The sequence below is a fragment of the Camelus ferus genome, chromosome 8 (assembly GCF_009834535.1).
Source record: "Camelus ferus isolate YT-003-E chromosome 8, BCGSAC_Cfer_1.0, whole genome shotgun sequence".
Lineage (NCBI taxonomy): Eukaryota > Metazoa > Chordata > Mammalia > Artiodactyla > Camelidae > Camelus > Camelus ferus.
The window spans coordinates 22,048,288-22,075,801 of record NC_045703.1 but is presented as its reverse complement, the minus strand read 5'-3'; the positions used below and the strand labels follow the sequence as shown (position 1 = coordinate 22,075,801).

The 27,514-nt window shown below is 37.5% G+C and overlaps 1 protein-coding gene across 2 annotated transcripts in view; it reads left to right on the top strand.

The window, feature by feature from the left end:
- Nucleotides 1-26,678, top strand: part of TBX18 (T-box transcription factor 18) — a 29,069-nt gene extending 2,391 nt beyond the window's left edge. For both annotated transcript variants that reach the window (XM_006178602.3, XM_032484545.1), the window contains exons 3-8: nucleotides 1,672-1,773; nucleotides 4,761-4,932; nucleotides 12,117-12,284; nucleotides 15,798-15,862; nucleotides 22,024-22,118; nucleotides 23,666-26,678. In XM_006178602.3, coding sequence (XP_006178664.1) covers nucleotides 1,672-1,773; nucleotides 4,761-4,932; nucleotides 12,117-12,284; nucleotides 15,798-15,862; nucleotides 22,024-22,118; nucleotides 23,666-24,390 — 1,327 coding nt within the window. In that variant the 3' untranslated portion in view covers nucleotides 24,391-26,678. The remainder of the gene's footprint in view (nucleotides 1-1,671; nucleotides 1,774-4,760; nucleotides 4,933-12,116; nucleotides 12,285-15,797; nucleotides 15,863-22,023; nucleotides 22,119-23,665) is intronic.
- The last annotated feature ends 836 nt before the right edge of the window (nucleotides 26,679-27,514 follow it).

Sequence of the window (27,514 nt, the reverse complement as noted above, 5' to 3'; positions counted from 1 at the left end):
GTTATGCTATTTTGATATTAGAATAGGATGAAAATTACTGGAATCACCGGTAATAGATGCTTAATCTCTGCAAAAATGATTGCCCTGATTTTAAAAAACCGTTCTGTCAGGAGATCCACAGTTACGTGGTTACATTTTTTTCCTAAATGAAATCCAACAAAGTAACCTAAATTTGCTGAAGAATACTAAAAAAATGTACGTTGTATCTGCTTTTTGAAAGTGTGAAATTTGCACATCCATCAGCTAATAAAATAAAGTGATTTGTTGCACAAATCCTGTTAATTTGGGGGAGACACAGAAATATTTGGGTTTTAAAGTTTTCAGTTCTTTTAGTGAAGTGAAATCTATGAATAATATCCTCCTTAAAAGAAACTTTAAAAAGCACACACAACTCTTTGAGGGAGTACACATGGCAAAAACCTGGATAGCATAAAAGTATCCAAACTTATTAGAAATTACAAAAACATATTTTATTAAATCCATATGCTACCTTCTACATTTTCACAGAGCTTTTATTAATGATCCAAATTCAGTCTTCAACAACACAAAGCAACAGTTGTCTTATAAAGGATGTAGTTAAAGACCTTTACTCTTTATCTTACAGGTGCACTGAAATAACACTGAAACAGCTAGCGTGTTAAACTGTTCTCATGGCTAGTTAGGAATAATAGACTTTCTTTTCTCTGGAAGTGGTCTTTAATGGCATTATTGTAGGAAACATTTCTGGTAAATAACAGTACTAAAATTTGTGTTATACGGTTAAATTAGCAAAAATTAGATTAACTGGAAAGGTCCTAGGCATAAATCATTAGACGAAAGTTTAAAAAAAGAACTGCTCTATTTTTTTTTTAAAATATATACAATAATTTGCTGTTGTATTTCTTGCTACTGTGCCCTTTTAAAAAGATAGGTGCATTTACTTTAGCATCTCCTTTGATATGCATCTCTGGGAAGCCAAGAGAAATGTGAATTTTCATTTGTTTTCATTAGCAAAGTTTTCGAGTTAGCGTGGTTAAATAAGAAAGTATTTTCAGGGTATGGTGGGGGAAGGAATGATTTGGTAAATATACATTGTGTTTAGTTTCTGCTTTCAATAAAGAAGTTTTACTATACCTTTCAAATTTAGAGCAACTTTTGCACTTCACCTTTACCATGCTGCAGACAGGAAGTCCTGTCTCAATAAAGAACATATTGTTTGGTTATGGCATGGCACATTGGCTCCTTGTGGTTTTTTATAACCCTTTTAAAATTTCACATTATAATATATTTTATCACTTTTAGAAATTCAAATTTTCTATTTCTACCATTTGAAACACTTTATTATTTGTAGTATTAAAGTCAATATGCTTACTGATTTTTGTTTAAAAAATTAAGTGCTTTCTGTGCCATTATTTCTTCAGTGTACAATTTTTTTCTTTTTTCTTTTAGCTATACTGACGTTTCAGTAAACATGAAATGCAAGTATAGGGTACAACAAATTAAATTTATGTAGCTCGGTTCTGATATGTCCTGTATTCTGATTCTTTGAAATACATTACAAAAGTGAACGCTATAAATTTGTCCATATGAAAAACACAGATTTGAGAGTTTTCTCTGCTTGTTCATTCTCCAAGCATAATCATAAACAAACACAAAACCCAAACCCTCTCTCCTCCCCTCCCTTATACCTAGGCGCATGTTTCCAGCAATGAGAGTGAAGATTTCTGGATTAGATCCTCACCAACAATATTACATTGCCATGGATATTGTGCCAGTGGACAACAAAAGATACAGGTACAATGATCGGATGGGTACAGAAAGATAAGAAAACACTGGGGGTTTACAGGCTATGCCTGTTTGATCTGTGATGACTCTGATATTTGTTTCCTGAAGCCTATAGAATTCACACATCCATAATCCAACCCCGGTCAGTTTCAGTAGCCCAGACAGTTCCTTCTCTTGCAATAAATGTGAAAACTTATTTTTTATTTTGCTTTTAATAGATACAGAAATGTCTTCAAGTGCTGAGGAATTTTAATAAGTGGCCAACTTAATGTTGCTAAACGAAATGTGTCTTTTATATTGATTCACACTTCGATTAGGATTTTGAGATGAAATATTAAATAATGCTTGTAGATATAACATTTAACAAATTGTTTCATTTTCTTCGTGATTTTTTCATCTTTAAATAAATTCCCTTTACTTGTTTACGTACAGAATCATAACTGTTTGCAGTCTTTTTTCCTTAAATTTGAGAAAATTATTCAAGATTTTTTTAGACTTAAAAAAACAAAGTCTCATAATTCATTATAATATAAAGACATCTTCAAAGGGGTAATAAATTTGTTACCTTGTTTTTTGGTTGGTAGTTAACAGTAATTTTTTGAAAACTTTGTAATGTTTGGATTTTGAGAGACTATATTTATCTAGATATCAAGTAAAGTTGGAAAAGATACATTCTTTAGTATAAAACCAATGTTTGATTTTCTTCCTGCAAGCTATCAAATTGACAATTCTTTTTATTTTCCCGAGGAGTTAAAAATGCTAATATTCAAAAAAAGGACATTTTGAGGGGGAGGATCAGACAATGCTGCTTTAAATTTTGGTCTTCTTTCTTTCTGTTTTGTTTTGTTTTTTAAATAAACAGCTAAGGCATTTAGTAAGTTTTTAATGAAATCAGATTTGGTTTTTATCACTTTTTAAAATTTAGGGAGTTGCTTTTTTGAAAAAGGTTTATGGTGTCAAACCTATACAGATTTAATTAGTACAGGAACACAAAAAAAGGTAATAAAAGGACAGTTTTATTATTTGTGTTCTGTGTATAAGTTGCATCACTTATTTTAATTAAATAACTCATTAAGGAGTTTTGCTAAAATTATCTACTACATGACAGAAGGTAGAAAGCATTGAAATTTATTCTTTAAATATACTTGGTTTAAAATCCATATTCTAATTTGAGTTTTGTGCTGAGGAAGATAGTGTAATTCTAATGAGCTTAGAAATTATTCTTTTCTTTTCTAAATTGCTTCCATATATTTTGGATGATTTATTTTACTTAACTGATTCTTATTATTCTCACACAAAGCCAGAAAAATTTCAAGTATTAGTATGAAGATGCCAGATTTTAAAAGATCAAACTTTAAAACAAATTTGCTTTCACTTATATTTCTTCTCAAGAAAAATTTTGTTTTTAGCGTTTGTATTTAGAATATTTCACAAAGTGTATGTAACATGTAGCATTTATTCTGTTAATGGATGTGTGTAGATTTTTGAACTATTCAATATGCATACTTTCCCAAGGTTTTGACAGCATATTACTCTATTTATTTTGGTGATAACTCTGTATCTATAGTGCCACTTTTTTTTTGCATTTCTAAGATTGCATTTTATTTTCCAACTAAGAGTGATATTTGGTCAAATGAAAAGTGATTGTGATTCATTAGAACGTACGATTAATGATCACAAAAGCTGCACTTAGGAGCTTGTTTTTTTGAATTATACTGTATAGATTAAAGGAAGTTGTTTTATTATTATTCTTAATTTTGTGACTATGTATTTTTTCCCAAGAAGAGGAATTAAAGAATAGAAGGCATATTTAAACTCAAAAGGAGATGAAATATGTGACTATAGTTGAAACCGTGGGCCTCACCAGAGATATTATGAAAATGTTTCATGCTATTTTAAAAAGGACCTTGCCTATTATATTGGTAGAATTCTCTGAGACTATTCATAAATTGTTGCTTTAAATTGTATGGCATATTTTAAAACAAATGAAAGAAAAACATTCAAGTATATAATTTCGTTTTCTACCCTTTTCTAAGTCAATCAACAATACACTAGTTTCTAGTTTTTGAATTAGTGTATTTTAAATTAACATTAATAAGTAATAATCTGAATATAAGATTAAACATTATGGTCTTATATATTACTTGAAACATTGTTACTTAAGTGTATTATTCTTACAGAGTCAATATATTTACATACATAAACAAATAGAATAGGATGTTTTGTCTCTTATTTAGAAAATTAATGCTAATTAGATAGACCATATTTTTTAAAGTTTGATATGTATTATAATTAGTGGTATTAAAAAAATTAAAAGAATATTCTTACAACTGTCAAGAAAGAGAAATATAAGAGGTAAAGGGCTATATTTTATGATTATACAATCTTTTAAAATTAAACTGAATATCCTGTTTATAGTGTAATAGGGTTAGAAAAAATAATTCTAAATGATAATAGAGGAAACTTTTTTCCTATGAAAATAAACGTGCTGAAACTTCTGACAACTTCCCCTTGCCTTCCTACCGTCTGTCTTGTTAGTCTGTACATAAGCCTAAAATTGGAATTGATACAGGAAGTGGGACACTTATATCTCTCAAGTGTTTCTGAGATTTACTTAAAGGTGGGCTTGACAACTTAGTGGTTTCTTCATGTCAACTGAGTATCCAGATGAAAAATGGAAAATATCAAAATATAGACAGAATGTCTAACATGAATTAGTGTGATTCAGAAGAATTAAAATACTTGCATTTATTGTGGGGGTAATGTGCATATTTTTCACTCAGTCCTTAAAACACCACTTGGAGCAGTCAGTAGACCATCACTACCTCAGAGAGTTTTTTCAAAGTGTTTGAAATCTTATTTTATATGCATTGAATGTAAAGAGTAATTGTTGTATTTTAGACTTAAAAAAGGGTGCACATTATTTCTCAGTCTACTCAGTTGGAAATTTCAAGAAAGCAGTTGTCCACATACTGAGCCTTGTCATTGCCTTGTAGGTATGTTTACCACAGCTCTAAATGGATGGTGGCAGGTAACGCGGACTCCCCTGTGCCACCCCGGGTGTACATTCATCCAGACTCGCCTGCCTCGGGGGAGACATGGATGAGACAAGTGATCAGTTTTGACAAGCTGAAACTTACCAACAACGAGTTGGACGACCAAGGCCATGTGAGTAGATGGCCTCCCCAACTCACTGCCATTGGACGGTGGGGCCATGCCTATACTGTGCCTGCCTGAAGGAAATGAACTTTTCTTAGACTGTGATTTCCTCTCCTGGTTGATCAGCCTGTGCATGCATAATCTGTGCAAGATCAAGGCTGCATTTGCATCAGCGACTGCCTGTGGCCAGAGTATTCTATGAAGCATTCATAGGTAAAACTAGATATTGCATTTGTAGTGGAGTGCAAGAACCTTAGACAGACATTTTTAACCAAAAATTTTGTTTGAAATCCCATGAGGTGCTAATTATTACACTCAGAATATGAATTCTTGGCAAATGGGTGAACAGGGATAATGACATTGTGTCCTGCCCGCAATCCAGGTCTTTTCCCAGCCGAGGTTCATTGCTTCTCAACAGTGACCTGGCTTATGTTGTTTGTGTGTCCATCCTCAAGTTCCCAATTGTTTTGTAATGACATCTAGTGTGTCAAAATATGTTATAATAATAATTCTTTTTAATCTTAAAACTGTTGAAATATGATATATATGTTAAAGTCAGTCATTTCAATAATATAGTCCTTTTAACACCTTATTAATTTTTATGCAAGTTCCTAGGCAAGATTTTGATGTTATTATTTTAATAAATAAGGAACTCTGAATGCATGCTGATTTCTACTCAAAGCTAGCATTTCTATTAGATTTCTGTTATTTGAGAGAGTTTTGACTGAGGCAGGATTGAAATGCCTTTTGAAGAGTATATTATACATAAAAGGAATACCAACTAGTTCATTTCTCAAAGATAGCATATTTATGGGCAAATCTTTTAAAACAAACATGCAAACTGTCACAAGCTAGTAAGTAAAACAGTGTGGACACGGTGTGATTTGAAAGTTGCTAGACAATATGTTAAGCAATTAATGAAGACATTCAAGTACAAACTGTGTTGTGGTACAAATGCAATATCTGGATTTTTTTGACTCATCTCACTCAAACTGCCAGTGCTTTTGTTTATTTGTTGCCTTATTTGATTGCTTTTGTTTATTTGGTGCTTTATTTCATTTAAAACAAAATCGGAAAAGTAACAGTACATTTCATTTTTGAATCCAACTTCATACCCTATATTTTAGTACATTACTTTGCTTTCTCTTCTTTTTTTCTTCATATACACAGTCAAATTATAACAATTGGCTTTCACTTGACATCAGTGAAAGAATGCTAGTTTTTTCTGTCTCACTGAGGGAGCTGACTGTGAAATTTTGCCAGTGTGCCCATTGAAGTCTTTATTTTTTTTAGAATAAAAAATTAAAAATAAATGGCACAAAGTGTTACTGGTTTTCAAAAGCTTAAATATACTCTACTCATAGTTTGAGAATGTATCTTATAAAGAGATAATTGGGCCTAAAAACTATACACTGTCATATATAAGGTACAAACTCCTTTAGGTAACTTCAGTAAATACAGTCATTTTCTAATTCTGATTCTTTCAGTTCATATTACTGGCTTTGTATCTAATATCTAACATATCTACAATACTAGGTATGGATCTAGTAAATGATCAATCTGCATGAATTTTTAATTTCATAATTTCACTAGAATTCATTTAAAACAATGTTTTCTAGAGAAAGAGAAGCAATAGAATATATATTACATGACTAGAATTCATTTAAAACAATGTTTTCTAGAGAAAGAGAAGCAATAGAATATATATTATATGTATATAATATATATTATATGTATATAATATATATGGAGAGAAAGAGAGTGATTTATTTTAAAGAATTGGCTTGCACAGTTGTGGGGGCTGGTGGGTCCGAAATCTGCAGGATAGGTTGGCAAGTTGAAGACCCAGGGAAGAGATGATGTTGCAGCTTGAGTCTGAAGGCAGTCTGGAAGCAGAATTTCCTCTTCCTCAGGGAATCTCAGTCTTTATCTCTTAAGTCTTTCAACTGATTGGACAAGGCCCACTCATGTTACAGAGGATACTCAAAGTCTACTGACTTCAATGTTAATCTCAACTGAAAAATACCTACACAGCAACATCAAAACTGGTGTTTGGCCAAGTATCTGGGTACCATGGCCTAGCCAAGTTGACACATAAAATTAACTATTATGTAGCAGTTGTTTAGAACACAAAAGAATAGATTGCAAATTGAAACACAATTGTTTATACCTATGTAATTATAATCTTTCACTATGAGGAAATACAAAAACAAAACATAACAGAAAACAGGCAAAGTCTATAGAAATGTGTCATCTTCCAGTAAAATTTTTCTTTTAAGGTTGTGGCAGGATGTAATACTTTAATGAAGGAAAGTAATTAATGTGTGTGGGGAACAGGGGGAGAAAGATATGTATCTGTGCATTATGGAAGCAAGGAAATTGCCATTGCAAATGGTAAAAATGTAGGTATTGCTTGATACTAGAAAAGAATGCAGGAGGGAAAAATGCTCTTTCCATTATTTATTTAAACAAAGTTTTGAAGACTTTGTAAAATGCAGTATGAGATGAAAAGCCATGGGCTCTGCCTTCAGTGATCTGGCAGCCTAGATGCGGAGAGAAGACACGCACACAGATGACCGTGCAGTCAGCACAGAGCAGTGTGGCTGCCCTGCTGTCCCAGCCAGGAGAGGCTGGGAGGGCTTGTGAAAGTGTCTGTTGTGTTTATTTGCTCACTTTGACGACCCCAAATGAGGTTAGATTCTAGATGAGGGATTCGTTTCTTATTTTATTATTGATGGGATTCAGGGTCTAAGAAGACAGCAGGACAGCAGGACTGTTGTGCTGGGACTGACTCAGCAGTCAGTTTCCTGGCACGGAGACCTCTCTGGGTCTCTTGCCTTCTGCCTTCATACGTTTGAGCCCCACTCCCTGCCCCTCATGCCAAATCTAAAGGAAGTGACGCTAATCCCTAACTCATCAAGCTGTAGACTCAAACGAGAGGTAATTTTCTAATTTGCTTTCTAAATTACTTTCTTATTTTTTTTTCCTCTCAGTTCCCAATTTCACTCTGCTAAAGATGTACAAGTGTTCAACATAGCGACTTGAGAACTCCATGTGGACCTGGGGCTTTTATTAAATGCAGAGAGACTGCAGGAATCAAATTGTCACAGGGCTGTGAGTGGACCTAGGATTGCATCAGACATGAGATTCTGTGCCATTGTGATTTCCCCCAAAGTGATTTTTCATCTTTCAAATTCCAGGGATTGTTTAGAGAAGAATATTGGTGAGAATCTAGATACAGAGAAATGTCCCACCACTTGAATGTTTCAAAGACTTTATAATCCCTACTTTCTCCTTGGGGAACCCATAGCCAGCTTTATCTTGGATTGTATGCAGACCAAGACTGGTCCTTGGGCTGCCTCTGTGTGGATGATCACCATGTTTGGGTGGGGTATTTCCTTGTCATCATTGCATATTTCACTTAGAATTTGCTGTCTGGAGGGAAGCATTTGGATGAACATTTCCTTGCAGAATTAAAAGACATTTCACAGGCAATGGTGCATTGTAGATTTCAGCAGGACTCATACTTGCACTGCTGGGATGCTTTGGAAGGATGCATGAGCAGGCAGCCACTGCCAGGGGACCTGTGGGAGGGTCTGTTCTTCCAGCTGCTGAGGATTCAGTGATGTAGAGTCCCCCAGGCTCTGAGTTTGTCCTCATCCTTTTCCCATTTCTTCTTGAGAATCAAGTTGGGAAGCAAGGGGTCACCGGGGAGATTACTGAGATCTCCCGGATGAAAGGAGCTTGCAATGGCTTACAGATCTAACACATTCAGGTTCATGAGCATATCACTTTGGCTCTCTGAGCCTTGGTTTTCTCAAGGGTTATAGTGGAACCAGAGAATTCTGAGTGAATCAAATGAGGTGATGAATTTGAAAGTCCATATTTGTAAGAAGTGGTTTATATGTCGCGTCACGCCAGAAACAAAACAAGGCCACTTGGCTATGGAGCTTGTGACCTGATGTAACTGCCTTGACTCCTACCAATTAAAGCAAGTCAGCCCCTGGTATCACCAAAAATGCACAGAGCCAGGGTTTTGTTATCCTCTCCTTCTTGGTCCTTTGCTTGACTTGTTCCAACACTGGCATTTAGGTTGCCTAGAAAATTTCCAGAGTCAGCAGGCAGTGTTTCCCTATTGAGCTGTTTTGTAAGGCACAGCTGGTGTGTCTGTCAAACCACAGGCACTTTATGCCCAACAGATCAGAAATAAGTAATATCATGCTTCTTTTGAATTTTGAGTCACCTAGTGTCTTTAATGTGGAAAAAAACTTGTACTAACCTGTGCATGGGAAAGCACCCAGTGTTTACGGGCATAGGGCTATATGACTATCTGTGCTACTAGGTAATGCCCAAAAGGGGAAAAAAAAAATCCTCCATCTAAACAGAACAGAAAGCATGGAACATACAGATCAGATATAATCATATGAATTTTGGTATTGAGCATTATCATTGTGGTTTCCTCGTTTATAAGGCAAGTGGTTCTCCTGGTTCTCCTAGATTTATTCAATAAGCAAAATATTGTTGACCATCTGTCATTATAGCTTTGATAGCTCATTACAAAGCAAATAATGCTATTTTATAAAGAAGAACTGAGGCTTGTTCAGCATTCCCTAAAAATTTCCAGGAATATGATAAATTCCTCTAGATAATATTGAAAATATATTATTCTGCTCAAATAATTTTTAGATTACTGTTGGCAGCTGCTCTTAAACATACAAACATAGTCATGCATCAGCTATTTCTGTACCCTACCCCAATATACCCACCACAGGTCATTTTGGAAAATCTGTAAGGATATAAACAAATAAATAATATTAAAATATTTATTAAACAAATAAATAATAGAAATCTGCTTGAGACTTCATAAAACAAAAACTTACTTTTCATTGACCAGTAAACAGAAACCTGAATCAATTTCTGTTTCCTTCATTCCAAGTCAGTTCATTCTAGTCTCTGAAATTGACTATGTACTTTATTTTTTGTTTGTTTAATGTACAGTGGCTTTCTCCAATTTTTCTTCTGTTCTGGAATTTGCTGATCATTAGAATCATTAGAATTAAATCTTGCCTTTTCAGATTTTTTACCTAAGATAACATTATTTTTTTCTAACATAACATTTTTTGTTAGACTTAGTATACACACACGTGTGCATGTGTGCACACACACACAAAGAGAACAATGTTTTGCAAAACAGTACTTATCCTTACTGTAAGCAGCACACTCTATTTTTCTACTTTATCTTTTTTAATTTAAAAAAACTTTGAAGTGAACAATTCAGCAGCATCCAGTAATTCACAATGCTGTGCAGGCACCACTTCCAACTAGTTCCAAGCTATTTCCACCATTCCCTGTCTGTAAATGTCCAGATCTGCAAATATTTTCTTTAGTAGGTACCTCGCCAAAAGTAAAGGTCCATCAACAAACAAATGGGAAGACAAATTATGTTATATACATAAGATGGAATATTTTTCTACTTTATTTTCTAATTTTATTTATTAAAAAAATTTCTGGTTGCAACCCTTTAAATTGATTTTGTGAGCCACGAATGAGTTACTGAAGTTCTGTCCTTTTTAAGAGCTGGAAAGAGACTTCTCCAGAGGTTGCGGATTCATATTGTGTGTCCCAGGTGATGATGAGGGCTACTGTCCCCACTTCTGCTTTCCTCATACTCATGCTGTCCCGCCATCAAGCGTGTCTGGTGGGCACCACCAGCAGATCTGCTATCCAGGCATTTTCTCTAATGATAGAAAGAAAATGTTAGGGTAAACAAAACAAAACCAAGCCATTGGTTAATACCAGAGGGTGAAGACATCCTCTTGTGACAGCAAACACACTCTACAGGTAGAGGGCAATTTGTGTTTGGGCTGACCAACAACTGATTCTGGATTCTGACTTTGGCTTAGTGAACTGTGCACATCCTGAAAAACATGAGGAAGGTCAACCACTGTGTTTTCCCCAGACTTTTGTTTAAGCATTTCTGCAAACTCCTAACACCTCAAAACCTGAGTTCAAATTGATATAGGTTTGTTAACTGAACTCATTAGTTAAAACCTGAATATGGATTCTTGACAGCAAATAAAAAATCCCATTGGATGGGGCTATTTCTTTACCCCCTTTCTCAGCCTTGAAAGTGTAAAACATATAAAGAAGAAGAAAACATTCACCCACAATTTCATCATCCAGAGATGATGACTGTTCATATCTTGGTAGGGGTCCTTTTTACTGTCTGTTTTTATGTAGTTATGGTAAGTTTAAAAACAACTTGGATTCTTTATTCTAATTTAAGATTTAAAAAGAAGCATTTAATTATAAGATTAAAAATGTCCTAAAAGCATTAGTAATGGCTCAATAATGTTGTATCCCATTGTGTGGACTTTCATTCACCTACCCAATCTACTCATGGAAGTGGTTTATAGTTTTTCCACTGTTATAATGGTGCCCTGAACATCTTTGTACATGAAACGCTTTTCTGGATTTGGAATATTCCCTTAGGATAAATTCCCAGAAGTGGAATCATTGGGCAGAAGGCAGTTGAACCATATCATCAGAGTCCTCTAGCAGAGTCTGCAAGCTTTTTCATCCCTAGGCGTCTGGGTCTTGGAAGCCTTGTTGTGATGGAAGCATGGACACTGGGCTCTCCAGGCAAACCGGAGACTTTGTGAGCTGCATATAAAGCAGACCCTGGGGTATCTTTAAAATCCCTTTGCTCTTGAGTTGACATGTTATAGTCAGCAACAGAGGAAAAATATTCTCTGAGAAAATGTTGGTTTGCAAATACTTATTGTAGGAACTGGGTGTGGTGGAGTTCAAATAATCATTTCAATATCATTTTTAGTTTTATTGTTTTGGACTCTTGTGTTCCATTTGGCTCATTATAAATAAAATGCTTATGAGTTTATTCTTGCATTTTAAGAAACAGAAAATTTAATGTTACATTCATATGGCTGTACACAGGGTTCCACCAAAATAATGATTTCTTTTTGTTTTTACTTTTGTATTTTTTTATGCACACTTTACAAATAACTTCCTAGCCACCCCACTCCAATTTTGGTATACTTTATTAATTGGCACCTTCACATCCTTGGCGATTTTTATTTCCAACTAGGGTTTGTTTTACACATTAAATATTTACTCATGGTGTTGAGATTGGGTATAAGTTGCTGACAAATTTGGCTGTTCTTTCCTTGACATAGATTATTCTTCATTCTATGCACAAATACCAACCGCGAGTCCATGTCATCCGTAAAGATTGCGGCGATGACCTTTCTCCCATCAAGCCTGTTCCATCTGGGGAGGGAGTGAAGGCGTTCTCCTTTCCAGAAACTGTTTTCACCACTGTCACCGCCTATCAGAATCAGCAGGTACTGTTCTCAGGTATTGGTATCTTTCTAGCCTTTTCATTTCAAGTGCAGATAGAATGCTAGCTCTCCTTTTCACTGTATCTGAACATTATGAATTGTCACAACGGGCATTTACATCCAGAGTAGATATGTATTGTGACAACAATTATTTATCCATGATTCCCCAGGTAAAGCTACCCTAGTGGGAATTTCTTTAGACCAGAATGTGTCTCATGACTGGCAGTGTAGGTTAACTTTCCATTTGGAGACATTGAATCATGATGTCATAATTAAAATGAAAATATTTTTAATTTTATTTTATTTTGAATGAAGGTATTGGGGATTGAACACAGGACCTCATGAATGCTAAGCACTTAGCTATATCCTTCCCCCCATAATACTGATTAACTACTGTTTCACAATTGCTTTAGTTTTGCTAAAGATCCTACTCTTCTTCTTCTTCTTCTTTTTTGTTAATGAAGGTAGTGGGGATTGAACCCAGGACCACCTTGTGCATGCTAAGCATACACTCTGCCACTGAGCTATAACCCCCACCCCTGGAGTTAGAAAGCATGTGTATTGACCAGGAAATAGACATGTGGAATATGAAAAGTGAATTGTGTCATAGACGTGGGGTTTGGCAGCTCACTCTATTTTAAAATGATAATCCATGTTTTATGGGAAATATTTCAGAAGTATTTATCCCACATAGCCATTTTGGTATACATACAAAAGGGCTGTTTCTTTCAAGATATGCTTTAATTTTGATAGAGGGATGATGCATGCTTGCAGTCAGAGATGAGCGATTATGGAGTAATCCTTTCATAAAATTAGAAGTAAATTGAGAACTGAAATATTTCTTTTCTATATGAGTAAGTGTATGTACTTTTTAAGGTTATGTCAAGTAGGTGGAGAGCTGAAACGAGGCAATTATTTGGTCCATGAAATTCTGGCCAGTTTTCATAAGAAATAGTGATGTAGTTGATGCGGTCTGGGGTAGATTTTTGAAAAATTTCAACAGTCAGCAGAATTATTTTAGGTCTCTACTTCTCTTTACATACATATATATATATGTTTAAAATGTGGCTTTATAGTCTCTCTGTTGTGTTTTCTGTTGTTTAGAAGCTTCTTGTGGGGAGGGTATAGCTCAGTGGCAGAGCACGTGCTTAGCATGCATGAGGTCATGGGTTCAATTCCCAGTACCTCTGTTAAATTAAAATAAATAAATAAGTAAGTAAGTAAATAAATAAATAAACAAACCTAATTACCCCCCACCACCACCACCAAAAAAAGCCAAACTAAAAAATTTTTAAAAAAAAGCTTCTTCAGAGATTTGGACCTTGTCCTGTGCGTCCCCCTTCAGGGCCGAGAGGCTCACCTGCTTCTTCTGTGTGGTGACACCAGTCCCACAGCCGAAGCTGTCCCGTCCTCTCACACTAATATTGTCACACTTTTATATAGGCTTTTGTGAGGGAACATGAAATTAACCTTTAAGTGGGCTGATGACAATTAGGAAGATATTCTTAAAATATATTAGGGGCAGAAAATAAATTTTTTTAAGGAAAAATATAATGCATGAGGAGAAAAGAGCAGAGGCACTTAGCACCTTTGAAACAATCCCGTTCCTCTTTTTTCCCTGTCTCTGTCTCTGTCTCTCTAACACACCCAGTTAGCTGTGTTCAGTGTGTATTTTCTCGCAGCCCCTGTGGTACTGTAAGTGAAATGCAGGGGGCTTTTAGTGCATGTTGATGACTAACACCAATGAACAAACGTTGACAAACCAATCAAGAGGATGGCAAAATTAGAAGGAAGGAAATTGATAATGAGGAAATGCAATCATGTTCTTTTTTTTTTTTTTTTTCTAACTTCCCAGCTACTATTTTGAAGAACTTCTGGAAAGCTGGAAGGCAGCCATGCCTGGTGGTTACCAGCATGGGCTGAAAAGCCCGGGTCCCGGCCTAGTTCCATGGCCAAGTAAACTTATGATCATAGGAAACTTAAACCAGTACAAAAGAAAACATAACATTGGGATATTAACTACATAGAAGATGCTATGAGAATTAAATGAAGTAATATGCATAAAACTCATATTTCTGCATACATAGTATGCACTCAATAGATGTGATGTCAGTAATAAAAATAATGATAATAATAATTGTGATATAGCTCTGTTTAGACAAAGCACCACTATATAAATCTGTAGTCTTTTAAAAAAATACTATTTTAAATGAACATTTAAATTATTAAATGCTTTTTAAGCATTATTTAAATGAACAGAAAATTGAGCTATGTTGAATTGTAAAGAATTCTTTCAACAGCAGAGTGGCAGATATAGCGAATTAATTAGTGGACCCTTACATCTTCTCATTTATAATGGAGTGTAATCCACAAACTAAGACACTTGCATACACCTACCTCGTGTGTTGAGTGACTGGCAAATGGCTGTAAGCACACACAGCATGATATGGGGGACCGCAGATGACTTTCCAAAGATGCCTCTCTGTGCCTTAGTGCCATCCAACAGTGTTCATTTGTCTTTAGCCCAAATGGCACAATCAGAAGGATGTTCATTAACTGTGGATTTTACCAAACCAAGGAACACAGAAAACAAAGCATGATGTGCTTCTTAGAAAATAAGCTGTAAATTCCTCTGGGCAAAGAGGAGATCTGGTAAGAAATAGATGGGATTTGTTTATTAGTGTCAATTTCAAGCTGATAACTGGAAAAAAATGTTTTTAATGAGATGATTAGACCATTTGTAAAAAATTTTCTCTCAATCGTGGGGTCTTACTGTGCAAAAGAATCTGGTTATAAGTCAGCAAATTAGAGCTGTAGTTAAAATGAAGTCATTATTCATTTCTCCTACATGTATAAGATTAAATCCCATTGGAACCTCCAAGTTCTGGTCACCTCTGGTTAGACATTCACTGAAGTGCTCTGACCAGGGCACGACGCCATAGATAAAAGAGATGAGAGCCGTAAAGATGATTCAAGGAGAGACAAAGAAAAACAGGGAGGCAGAATTGTTAACGGAGTGTATATTACCTATTTCTGAAGAAGAGAGGGATACATAGAAGGTTAACAACATTCAGAGTATAAATGTCTCTTAAATAGAAGGTGGGTATTAGCTGTTCCCTGTCACCACTATTGCAGGAGAAATAGACACGTCACAGCATTAAAGGGAAGAACCGTAGCTCTGAGAGATTGTCAGACAAAAGGCAAATTACCAACAGATGATTTAGAATCTCCTTCTTAGAGATATTAAAAACAAAGCAAACTTTATCTATTGCAGAATGAAATAGGGGAGAGGGAGTGTATTTTTCACAGCAAACGGATGTCTAAATTGTTACTGAAATTTTCTTGTAGCTTTGCTACTAAGACAATAAAATACATGAGAAATAGGGAAGAGGAACACAGTAGAATCCTCTAACAGTTGATTTTGGACTGACTTACAGTTCTTCCATCATTTCCATTTTTAATAACCTTCCTTGGCATTCACAATAAGATGATGTGATTTTCCCCCCCACTCTGCAGATTACTCGCCTGAAGATAGATAGGAATCCCTTTGCCAAAGGCTTCCGAGACTCAGGGCGTAACAGGTGAGTCTTAGTGAAGAACGTTCTGACTGAGATAAATATATTTGATTTTTTTAATGGTGAATTTCCCACTACAAAGTAAACAGCTACATCTACTGAAATGGTTTTGAAATCGTTTCTGATGAGGATTTAAATTTGTTAATGCCATTGGGCCTTGGGTGTACCTTATTTTGGGTGCGGCATTGTGGCTTGCCCAGTTCTAAGTTGAACTTTGACGTGTGATGCTGGGGTGAAAACGGAAGTTCTCAGGGTGTGCAGTGCATGCTGCGTCTGGGTCTTGCGGAAACCTGCCCCTCCAGAGCCAGGGGCTTCAATATCCCACGTCAAAATCTGCTCTACATCTGGTCTTGGTTTAGAATTTGCTTAGTGATGTTACACCTATCTACTGATCTGCCTTCGAAATATGACAGAGTTCCTTGTTCCCTCAGATTTCCAATTAGAATAAAAAACTACTCCCCACTGCCAAGACAGCTGATCCTTTCTGGTTTCCAAATTTGTCTTGGCTCTACTGACAGCCGCACACTTGTTTATTTTTTTCTGTGTCGTGTTTTATGGTGTTTGTCCTAAGTGGGAGAGCTACAGTAATGAATTCCACCTAATACTTTTATCAAAAAGCAGATCATCCTAGTTCTGTGCGCCAAGAGTTTTTGAATTTATTGATATGATTCTATTCCAATACAGTTCAGGGGCAACATTTTCTAAAATAACAGTTGAGAGTAATAATAGAATAACGTTCTCCAGATGCCCTTTCAGGGTAAGGCTTTGATTTAAATGGTTTTTTTTTTAAAATGGTTTTTTTAAAATGGTTTTTTAAAAAAAGTACTTGAGACATTTTTATCACTTTACTCCAGAAATTATTCTCATACTCCTTGAAAGCTTGGTATTGATGGGCTGTGTCTACATGAGGTCAAAATTGTCAATAATCTAATTTTCGGGACAGTTTCTCTTAAAACTGTAGAGAGAAAATGGTCAGGTAGTAGTCCACACTTCTAGTTCTTTCTGCTGACTAATTGGGCAAGGTGGGTGTAGACAGAGCGCTTTTCTCAGAACAAACTCAAGTGCTTGCACAAAGACTTGATTTCATCTTCACATGCAAGGGTTCTCTTAAATACCATGCAGTGTGGGGACTAAAGTGTACCGAGAACAGGGTAGAGTAACCTTTTAACTCAGCGCAGGCAGATCAACAAGACTGACTAGTACCAGGGCTTCCCTCTGAAATCCATCACCCTGTGGGGAGATTGGCAGGTATTCCTACTATGCTGTGTTGAAATCATTCTCTTTGTAGATGTCTGTCTCAGGGTGGAGACAAGCTTTGCTTGGCTTTTGTTATGTTACAATAAGCTGCTGGTTAACGTTGGCTTTTTGGAGGAGTTTCTGAAAGTTGAACCATTTGGCAACTGAGATGGTCACTGGTGAGGTGACTGAAGGGAGTCTCTGGAATGACTGCTTTTCTACCTTGAGAAATAGTTTGATGAAATCTTTTATGGTTTTGGTTAGAGCAGAAGAGTATTTATCTATTTCAGAGCCTTCCTGCATTAATTTCAGTTCACTTTTTTTTAAAGCGGAGAATAAATTTATTAAAACTCAGCTGAAACTCCAGGAGGGCAGTACTGAGGCTTGAGAATATACGGCCAGGAACTATGCCCAAGCTCTTCTGTAGGATCGCTTTAGAAAAGACCTCGCTGCCGTTGACACTGGGGCATCACACTGCTTACACACTGTCGTTTTTTTTTGTTTTTTTGTTTTTTCCAGTTTTATTGAGATATTCTTGACATATAGCATTGTATAAGTTTAAGGTGTACAGCATAATGATTTGACTTACATCATAAAATCATTACTACAACAAGTTTAGCAAACATCCGTCATCTCCTATAGATACAAAATTAAAGAACTAGATAAAAATTTTTGTCCTCGTGATGAGAACTTTAAAGATTTACTCTCTTAACAACTTCCCTATACAACATAAACCAGTGCTAATTATATTTGTCATGCTGTACATTACTGTTGGTTCATTTTAGAAGCAATAGCTTAAAAAATATTTTTAAAGGTGTATTTTGGGTGGTAGTCACAGCGACTAAGCCTAACAAGCAAAAGTGAGAGGACAAGATCCATATTACAAGTTTTTAGGGAGAATTCTAGATAAGTCAGCGCAATGAAAAGGCATTAAAAAAAAACTGATCAGTGAAAAAAATCAGAAGCATTGGTGAAAATAAACCACTATGTTTCTTGTTTGGTGTCATGGGTCAAAATGTTAAGTTCAATAGGAATTTTTTCTTCCCTGTGGCTGTTTCATGAGTACACAGGCATGGCATCCATGGTGCATGCTACTGTTTATTTCCTGATTCCAAACCTTTCAAAGGTTTTAATACACATGCAAAAAATAATGAATTATATTTAACACTTTTTAAAATGCTGTTAAAATTTAAAATTTTTATTTTGCTCCAAACGTTTAAATAACATTTTAGGATAGGAAAAACATGGTGAGCCCATACGTAGCTTCCTTCTTAGTGGAATGTACAGTTTCACTTTTTTCCTCATGAAAATGACCTTTCCTGCTTATCATAGATAAACTCTTCAATGCTCGTTTTGGAATGCTGAATATCTATGAATTGATATTCCCAGTTTTTTAAAAAATCTGATTTTAACATTTTCCACTGGTAAATACAAAAGACACTTATATGGAGAAGAGAGAATTTGGTCACTTTTAAAGATTTCTAACCTACGAGTTATTTTCCCTGAAAAAAAAAAAAAAAAAGCCCAAATTATCTGTGACGCTAAGAGGGTGGTGCTGAGGGTTTGGGGGAAGGGTGAATATGGTTAACTAAATTAATAGAGAAGAAAGCCAGTGAGAAGTTTAAAATATTTCTTTAATATCCCTGGTTTTGTCACACTATTGTTACTGCTTTTTAATAAAATGCTATTTTAATTTTTCCTATACATGAACTAAACAAATTATGCAGGACAAAAAATAAACTCGGACTTGTGATTTTTTTTAAACTTTATAAAACAATTTGCTTTAATTAAAAATTATACCTTCCTGGCTATTTATGGTTCCACAGCCTATTTTATAGGAATCAGTAGCTTCAGCCCTTAAAAGCTCTCCTGCAGGACATTTGCTACGTGAAGGAGAATTTATGTGCTGAGAATAGTTTCATTCTTCAGTTAGGCCTTAGGGTTGACCCTATAAAATGTTTTACTCAGGAAGGTACAAAAATTTCTTCTCTTTAAATACTTCAGGAAAAACATAACCATTTTACTAAATAAACGCGGCCATTTGATAGCATAAATTAGGAGGGCGATAAATGTGGAAATTGTTCAAAGGCATCTTGTATAAATTATCGCCTTGGCTACACTCCTGCAGGAGGTGCCTTTTATCTTTTCTTTAACTAGATGGGAAAAGTCTCCATTACTGAAGAAAATGAAGGCTTTTTTTAAAAAGTCCAGATTCAGCTAATAAATATTTTATAACTGTTTCCTGCAAAATATCTGAAATCCTTTCTGGAACTTGTTGTGTTAAACAGCAGCCTCAAAAAAAAAAAAAAAAATCAATAGCTCCAAAGCAGATCACTTGTAGATACGCCACCTTCACAGCATCTCTTTAAAGCTTTGGGTTATATGTTTCTGAGGATCAATAACTTCTCCCTAAGAATTTGGTCTATGGGTTTTATTTGAAGCATAATAAAGTTTACACTGCTAAAGCAAATAACGCAGTGATGTGCGTCTCCATAGTGAATATATTTAGAAATCCTGTAGATGCTCATTAATTACTTCTTAGTAAATTCCCCCTTGAGACCACTTTGGTATCCTGAATATTTAAAACTACAGTTATGAAAACTCATCAATGTAGTTTGACAAAGCAGTCTGTACCAAACTGTGTCCTAACTTCTTTGGCTTAAAAAAGCTTGTTTCTAGAAAGTCATAAAAATCAAATATTACTACAAGTTAAATATAGAGCAATCAGCTAAATAGCACCCAGGATTCATTAGTCAAGTATTCAATGCAGCCTGCAGGCCATGTGGGGTTTGGGGACTGACCAGGCTGCCAAACTGCCCCCCAAATCAATACTTTAACCGACATAAAATATTGCCAAGCAGAGTGATCTTGGATCTGGTTTGTAGTCAGTCACAGGGCCATGTCTGGTTTGGGAAAAATCACTTAGTGGGAAACAATTTTGGAACTAGGAGAGGATTCATAGCTTTGTATTCCAACACTCACTTTGTGGGAAACTATAGTCCAGGAGGTCCAAACATTTACTCAAGGTCACATAGTGAGTTGCAGTCACAGCCCAGTTCTCCCGACCCACGATCCAGTCTCCTTACCACTAAATAGTCCTCCTCTCTGTGGCACGCTGATTCCTTTGAAGCCGAACTCTGCCCTGCACGCTCAGTGCAGCCCGGGTGAGGTGCGTACAAGTGCACTCTGTGCCCTGTTCCCCCTTTGGCAGCCTAGTACCAGCACCTGTGTGGGTTGGTGACAGCTCTTTGCTGTGCTCCCGGACCAGTGCTCCCTGAACCTGTGATTTAAGAGATGAGTCAGGTCCACGTGTGGACTCATGTGACGATGGCTCGTGCACACAAGTCTGTGCACACACACACACCACCCCCCATACACGGCTGTCTCCTTCTATCACTAAGATGGGGTAGTCTTGCCCTCGTGGAGTCATGACAAAAATCAACAAATTAATGGAATCTGCACTGTGAACCTGCTAAGGAAGCAAATTCAATGTGTGAAAACTTGAACCAGAAAGGCAAGTCATGAGAGATGGTTTTATCTGCACACACAGGTCACTTATCATGGGTGTTCAGAGAGCTTTCGCCATGTTATGCAGGGTGCTGTGACTCTGTAAGGGGGTTTCCCCTGGTCTTAGTTCACAGCTCATGACTCGGGGCTGCCGGGAATCCGAAGGAAGTAGCACGTGGAATCTAAGGTATTAAAAATAAGCCCTATCTTTCATATCTACATTAAATACAGATTATCTGTATTCACTAAAACTGTACCTATCAATCACAGAGACATCCAAATATTGTTGGACACTCTGGATGCAGGCATTTCCTATAGTTATGTTTCATGAAAAGCACAACATTACCTAGATTAGCAAATTGCTAGAGGGTGTGGCTCAGTGGTAGAGTGCATGCCTAGCATGCATGAGGTCCTGGGTTCAAGCCCCATGCCTCCATTAAGTAAATAGATGAATAAACCTAATTACTTCACCCCAGGAATTTTATTAAAAAATAAATAAGTAAAAATATGTTTTTTAATGAAAAAAATCAAATTGCTTAGGGCTTAGGTGGTCGTGGGAAGAGTGGTGAGGGCTTGAGAATGTGTTAGCTGAGAACCTAGAGGACTCAGTTATCTGATGTAAAGAAGAGAAGACTCTGAGTCACTTATGGGAGAAGATACATACACTTATATATGTATTTAGAGTAGTCACCCTTGTTTTAAAATATACATATGTCATGTAAATAGCCCATAATTAAGTTATCTTGTCTCTTTAAGTGTCCATTCATCAAGTGTGTGCGTAGGCTTTAAAGTAACGTTGATGCTAATCCTAGCTCCATGTACCCTACCATCCTGTGAGATTGCCTTCCTGCAATGCTCCTGTGTGCTGGGCTGGGACACCAGGGCTGTGCGCCGGAGCCCATCCTGGGTGTAGTAGACATCACACCTCTGAGCTTTTTCTTTGGATGAGTCCTCTTCTTAACTGGCTGCCGAGGCACCCGATGGTGGGCAGAAATGCCTCTTTACAGGGGGGTGCAGGGGTGCTTTCATGGCAGAGGCTTCCTCACTGGAGGGGGAAGTAGTACAACAGGGAGAGAGGCTGTCCAGCCCACAGCAGAGCTTTGGGCTCCCATCAGCTAGGATGGACGCTCTTCACTTCATCTTCTTAGCTCAAGGGGACAGTTCTTTTATCCTCCGAGGTCAGCTTAGTTTTCTGAGAATGTTAACAGGACTTCCTGGGTCATTTCCATCCTCTTGTGCTCCTGGTGACGAATGGTAGCTCATCTCTGAAGAATTTTTCCTGCCTGTGCCGAGGTCCTAACCTGCCAATGTAGGGACACTGTCAACACCAGCGGTGTTTCCTGAGCTGCTTATTACTGGTGAAAACTCCCACTGCTCCTAACTTGCCTCCTTTTGTTCACTCCCACCCTGACTCTTCCATTTAGAATGGGTTTGGAAGCCCTTGTGGAGTCATATGCTTTCTGGAGACCTTCACTACGGACCCTCACCTTTGAAGATATTCCTGGAATTCCCAAGCAAGGTAAATCACAAAGTCGTACATACAGCCACTTCCTGCCTAGACTCGGGCGCTGAAAAATGCACAAGTCACCACTTCCCTCTATAACGGCAGCCTCATCACCAACATCCTCCTATTACACAATCCTTCTTTTCTGTGTGGTATAGGGATGGGCCAGGAAAATGGCTGTTGTGGTCATAGGTTAAGTACTGGAGGTTTTAGGCTGTTTATATATTTCATGACCTTTACTTGACCCTTAAATCCCTTATTAAAATTAGAGGTAGACTAGTTGGCCCTGGTACCAGGGGCACTTTACAAGAAATTAATGATGCTGGTTCCTAATTCACCCTTTCTTGCCAGTTCTTTTCTTCTCTTCCTTCAACAGAACTTTCCCTAGGCAGGGCTCTTCTGTTGGACTGATGATGAGGTGGTCAAGGCACACTGAGGCAGACTTCCCTGAGCTCGCCTCTGAATATTTCCACAAGCCTGGGGCTGGTGTGTCCTCAGAGGGAGCTGCAGGGAAAGGGGTGACACGTCCTTCCCTGCTCCGCAGGTAGGACTTGCAGCCCACTCCTGCACTCGGGCTTTTTACCTCTGATCCTGCCCAGCACCCTGGTGAGAATTTAGCACGCTGGGTTTTAGATAATTATCACCGGGCAGTTCGGGCTTGTAGATTATTTTGAGAAGCTATATAAAACACTGTCGCTAAAGCCATGAAGGTTTTACAGCCTGTCCAGCCCATTGGAATTCTCTTCTCTCCCTAAGTTCTGTCAAGTTGCGAACATCAATCTGCCAGCAAATCTAGAGTGGGAAGTCGGCCGCCACCACCATTATTGATTGAATGCAGGGTTAAACACCCTCTCTGTTTCACAGGACTGTTTATTTGCTGGACCTCTGCTCTTGTGTTAGCATGTGATTCACCAACCTGTTTATTGGTTGGAAAGGAGATTTTTGAAGTTCTAGAAGTTATCTTATTGCAGTAGCCCTGAGTGGTACAATCTGACACACACGGATTTCAGTGGGAAATGCCAAGTACGTTTGAGGCAGGATGTGCCTTGGACCAGTTCAACTTTTTCCTTTGAATTCCTTCTTTTTTCTTGCAGGAAAATATATTGACCCAAAGCAAGCACTGCTGAAAGAAAGAGTAAAAGGGGTGGGGTGGGGGGCTGGTAGAAGTGAGGTGATGGTCATACATTTGGAACAAGATACAGAGAAAGATGCAATTTATATTTTACAAAGTTGCTGGGAAAGTCAGTATTTGTGGTGTTTATTATAATAAATGAGAACGTTTTGACAAAGCTCAATGAGGGAGAGGATGTGAAAATTCTGTGACAGTCCTAATATCTCCCCTCCCCCCCAAATCATTCCCTGGGAGATAATTTTCCTTGAAAATACTGAGAGGATCTGTGTTTAAAATATTTCAGTCTGAATACAGTGAACTTACAATTCCTTGAGATTGAAAACCATATCCTTTTCATCTTTGTACCCAACCTTTGTAACAAGCCACGTCTAACTCACGCTGACAAAACTGAAAGGAAAAGATGCTCCTTACATTTCAACTTCTTTTGTAGGAAATACAAGTTCCTCCACCTTACTCCAAGGTTCTGGGAACGGTGTTCCGGCCACCCACCCTCATCTTTTGTCCGGCTCCCCTTGCTCCTCTCCTGCCTTCCACCTGGGACCCAACACCAGCCAGCTGTGCAGCCTGGCCCCGGCCGACTACTCCGCCTGTGCGCGTTCCAGCCTCACCCTCAACCGATACAGCACGTCCTTGGCGGAGACCTACAACAGGCTCACCAATCAGACCGGCGAGACCTTCGCGCCGCCCAGGACTCCCTCCTACGTGGGCGTGAGCAGCAGCGCCTCGGTGAACATGTCCATGGGCGGCGCAGACGGGGACACCTTCAGCTGCCCCCCGACGAGCTTGTCCATGCAGATTTCGGGGATGTCCCCCCAGCTCCAGTACATCATGCCTTCACCTTCCAGCAACGCCTTTGCTGCTAACCAGACCCACCAGGGTTCCTATAACACGTTCAGGTTACACAGCCCCTGTGCCTTGTACGGATATAACTTCTCCACATCCCCCAAACTGGCTGCCAGTCCTGAGAAAATTGTTTCTTCCCAAGGAAGTTTCTTGGGGTCCTCGCCGAGTGGGACCATGACGGATCGGCAGATGCTGCCCCCCGTGGAAGGAGTGCACCTGCTTAGCAGTGGGGGTCAGCAGAGTTTCTTTGACTCTAGGACCCTGGGAAGCTTAACTCTGTCATCATCTCAAGTGTCTGCACATATGGTCTGATGAAGCCTTGAAGTTAAACTACATTCGAATCTGGCTAACGTATTTTCTTTCCTCGTTTTCTTTTTCTTTTTGGAAAGCAATATGAATAGAAAATTATCAGTAGCTTGTAAAGAGTACATATAATGGAAAATGAAGGCTCACTGAGTTTTTGACTTTCTCGTGGTGAGATTGTAACGATCTATGGTATATATCTACACTGTGTATGGCATGTGGAGTTTTGCAGCCTACAAAACCACATCCTCCCTCTCTTTTTCCCCTAGTTCCTCCAGTTGCACAGAGTATTGGCGTAAATGGTGTATGTTTAACCAAAGTTCTCAAGCTTAAAAAAAAAAAAAACAAACAGCAAACTTAAAACTTGGCCATGATACTAACCAGACTAAGACTTGTAACTTAATTGATCAGGAAAATGCTCTACCCAGTTTCCGACTTGAAGGTTGATATCCAGCAGTACTGAGCACACAAGAGCCTTGTGATTTCTGTTATTCTTGGGCACAGTGTGAGAACCTAAAATGCAGAAGCCGGTTGAAAGTCTTAGTGTTAGTTCTGAGGTATTTGTAGTCATGAAGGATTAGCTTTCGTGTTCCTGTTTGTTCTTACTTATCACAGATATTATGGGACTTGGTTCTGTAAAAATTTATAACCCATTATAATTATTTTCTAAAGGAAGATGGAGAGGCTTGTGATTTTTTTTCACTTTCCTTTGGGCTTAGAAGAGATATTTATTCATCTGCAGAGAACAGATTTCCAGTATTTTGGATTTTTTGCTCATTTTATTTAGTTATCAAGTAGACTGTTAAAGAATGTTCTATAAACATTTTAAAATTCTGATCTTCACCAGGGTAAGAATATGTGATAGGAGTGGAATGGCAAAAAGAAAATAAATGCACCTCAAATTCTTTGATTCCTTCAAGAAATGTCTGTCTTTCTAAATCAAGAGGAGTAATATTGTCAGCTGTCTCTTAGGTTTTTATAGTGCAGTTTTTCATTCAGGATTTTTTTTTTCCATATTGCTTTGAGATTCCTGACCCTTGGTCTACAAGTAAAGAAAGGCATTCACGCTACTTATTTATGTCTCATAACTCCTACAAATTGAAACCTTCCCCGCCTCCTGAACCTTGTTCCTCTGTCTGAGTCTTTCCCCAAACAGACAGATTCTAGGCTTTCGTGGTGTTAAATAACACTGTAAGGAATTTCAGGGGGTTATCTCCGGCAATCTGTCTTTCGGGGGTTGCTCTGCAAAGGCCAAAGCCCATTACTATAAAAGCCCTCTTAGAGGATGAAGGAGGAAGATACTAATTATGATAAAGGAGCTATACAACTTTTAACCTCAACATCGTTTGTAACCTTGAAACTGAGAGAAAAAATGGAAACAGCAATATTTTAAAAAATTAGTTTTTGAAATAAGGTATACACAATTTCAAAACAAGTGGTAACTTTGATCATATGTCATGGGATGAGCAGGAAAGGCTATGAAAGCATGGTGAAGAGCATTACCATATTGACTGGTGAGAAACTAAAATTATGTGTCTGTCCATGGACTCATTACGTTTCATGTATTTGCCAAGTGAAGGCAGTGTGGTTTCCTTTTAGTGCTAAACAGAATTCCTTTAACCCATCCCTCAGTTACATGGGGAAAGGGCATAGCTCCTGATTCACTTCTTTATTTTAAGACCGCATGGCTGTTACATATTTAGGGGGATTGCTATTTGAACAGTATTTGCCCAGGATGTGACTCTGCATATAAACACTGATGGACTCCTCATGGATTCTGTAACAGTTCATCAAATTAGTATTGATATTTAAATTTAAAATTAGCATGAAGGGATATGACATATTTCCAATAGGTAGGTCTATATAAGATGTTTGTGTATAGGATTAATAGCTTACAAAGATTTGGCAGAAGTCCTCATGAGTACATCTCAGCCTTAGTGCTTAGTACCGTTTGAAGAGAACAAGCAAGTTTTCCATCTTGAGAAAACATGGAAAGTAATGATCTCTACCTATATGTATGAATAAGATGAGAATTTTTCTTTTTGCTCTTTGTGATTTGAGATGGCACCACAATACGAGTAGAATTTTTAATTAATCTCTTCTTTTTGATTTAGCAGTATTGTACAAATGCTGTTTCCTTTAGTTTTTACTGTAAATATTAATCATCATGTCACTTCAAAGACTAGCCTTCTATTGTTATATTAAATGACATACATGCATTGATAATTATAATTATATATCTGTATTTTATTAAAAATGCTTAAGAAATTATATATTAAAGTGTGTTACTAAACCTTTTTATGCCTTTGAAGGGTAATCATTTAAAGTGTCTATAAATGTTCCAAGAATAAGCACACCCATGCATACCCCAAGTACAAATTGTGTAGCTTACAATTACAAGGCATTGGGAGATGGGCCTGGTATTCATTTTTCGTGTGTTAAATATAATTTCTTGGTGCCTTGACCATGTCATTGAAGGTGAAGCCCTGACAAATGTTGAACACATGAAAATTCAAATGTGAGAAGAGGAGGGCAGAGTGGTATGTTTTGTTTTGGGTCCTGAATCGGGGGAAGGGCAAGGACATAAGAATGAGCTGCTTGTACCACTGACCAGCGATGACAGATCACTTCTAGACTCCTTGCCCAGAAAACATTCCAGGGGACATTGTGATGAGGTGAGGTTGCTGCTATCACTACCAGTCACATTTTGAAAATTAACATTTGCTTCCATACAAGCTCCCCCCTAGAGGTCAACAGCTTTTCACAAGCAGGGCACCCAGTTGCTGACCCCTGATTTCTGGAATGTAGGGGGTCAGGAGACTTTGGTGGCCCCCAGAGGAGGCTGGGGCACAGTGTTGCTGATATAGCAAAGGATCACACTCACTCCTTACATTAGTGAAATTTTGAGCCAAGGCACCTCACTTCTAAAATGTGAGTTCTTCTTGAGACCTCACTCCCTAGATTTAAACCTATTAGCAACTTACATCTTAGTATGAAATAGATAAACAGAAGTTTTGAAGATAGCTGGAGGTTTGATTAAAAGAAAAGAATACTTTTTGGAGTAGGGCAGTTTAGTGAAGATTTAGATGCCAAGGAGAAGAGGGCTCTCTAACCAAACCTGGTGTAAAGCCAC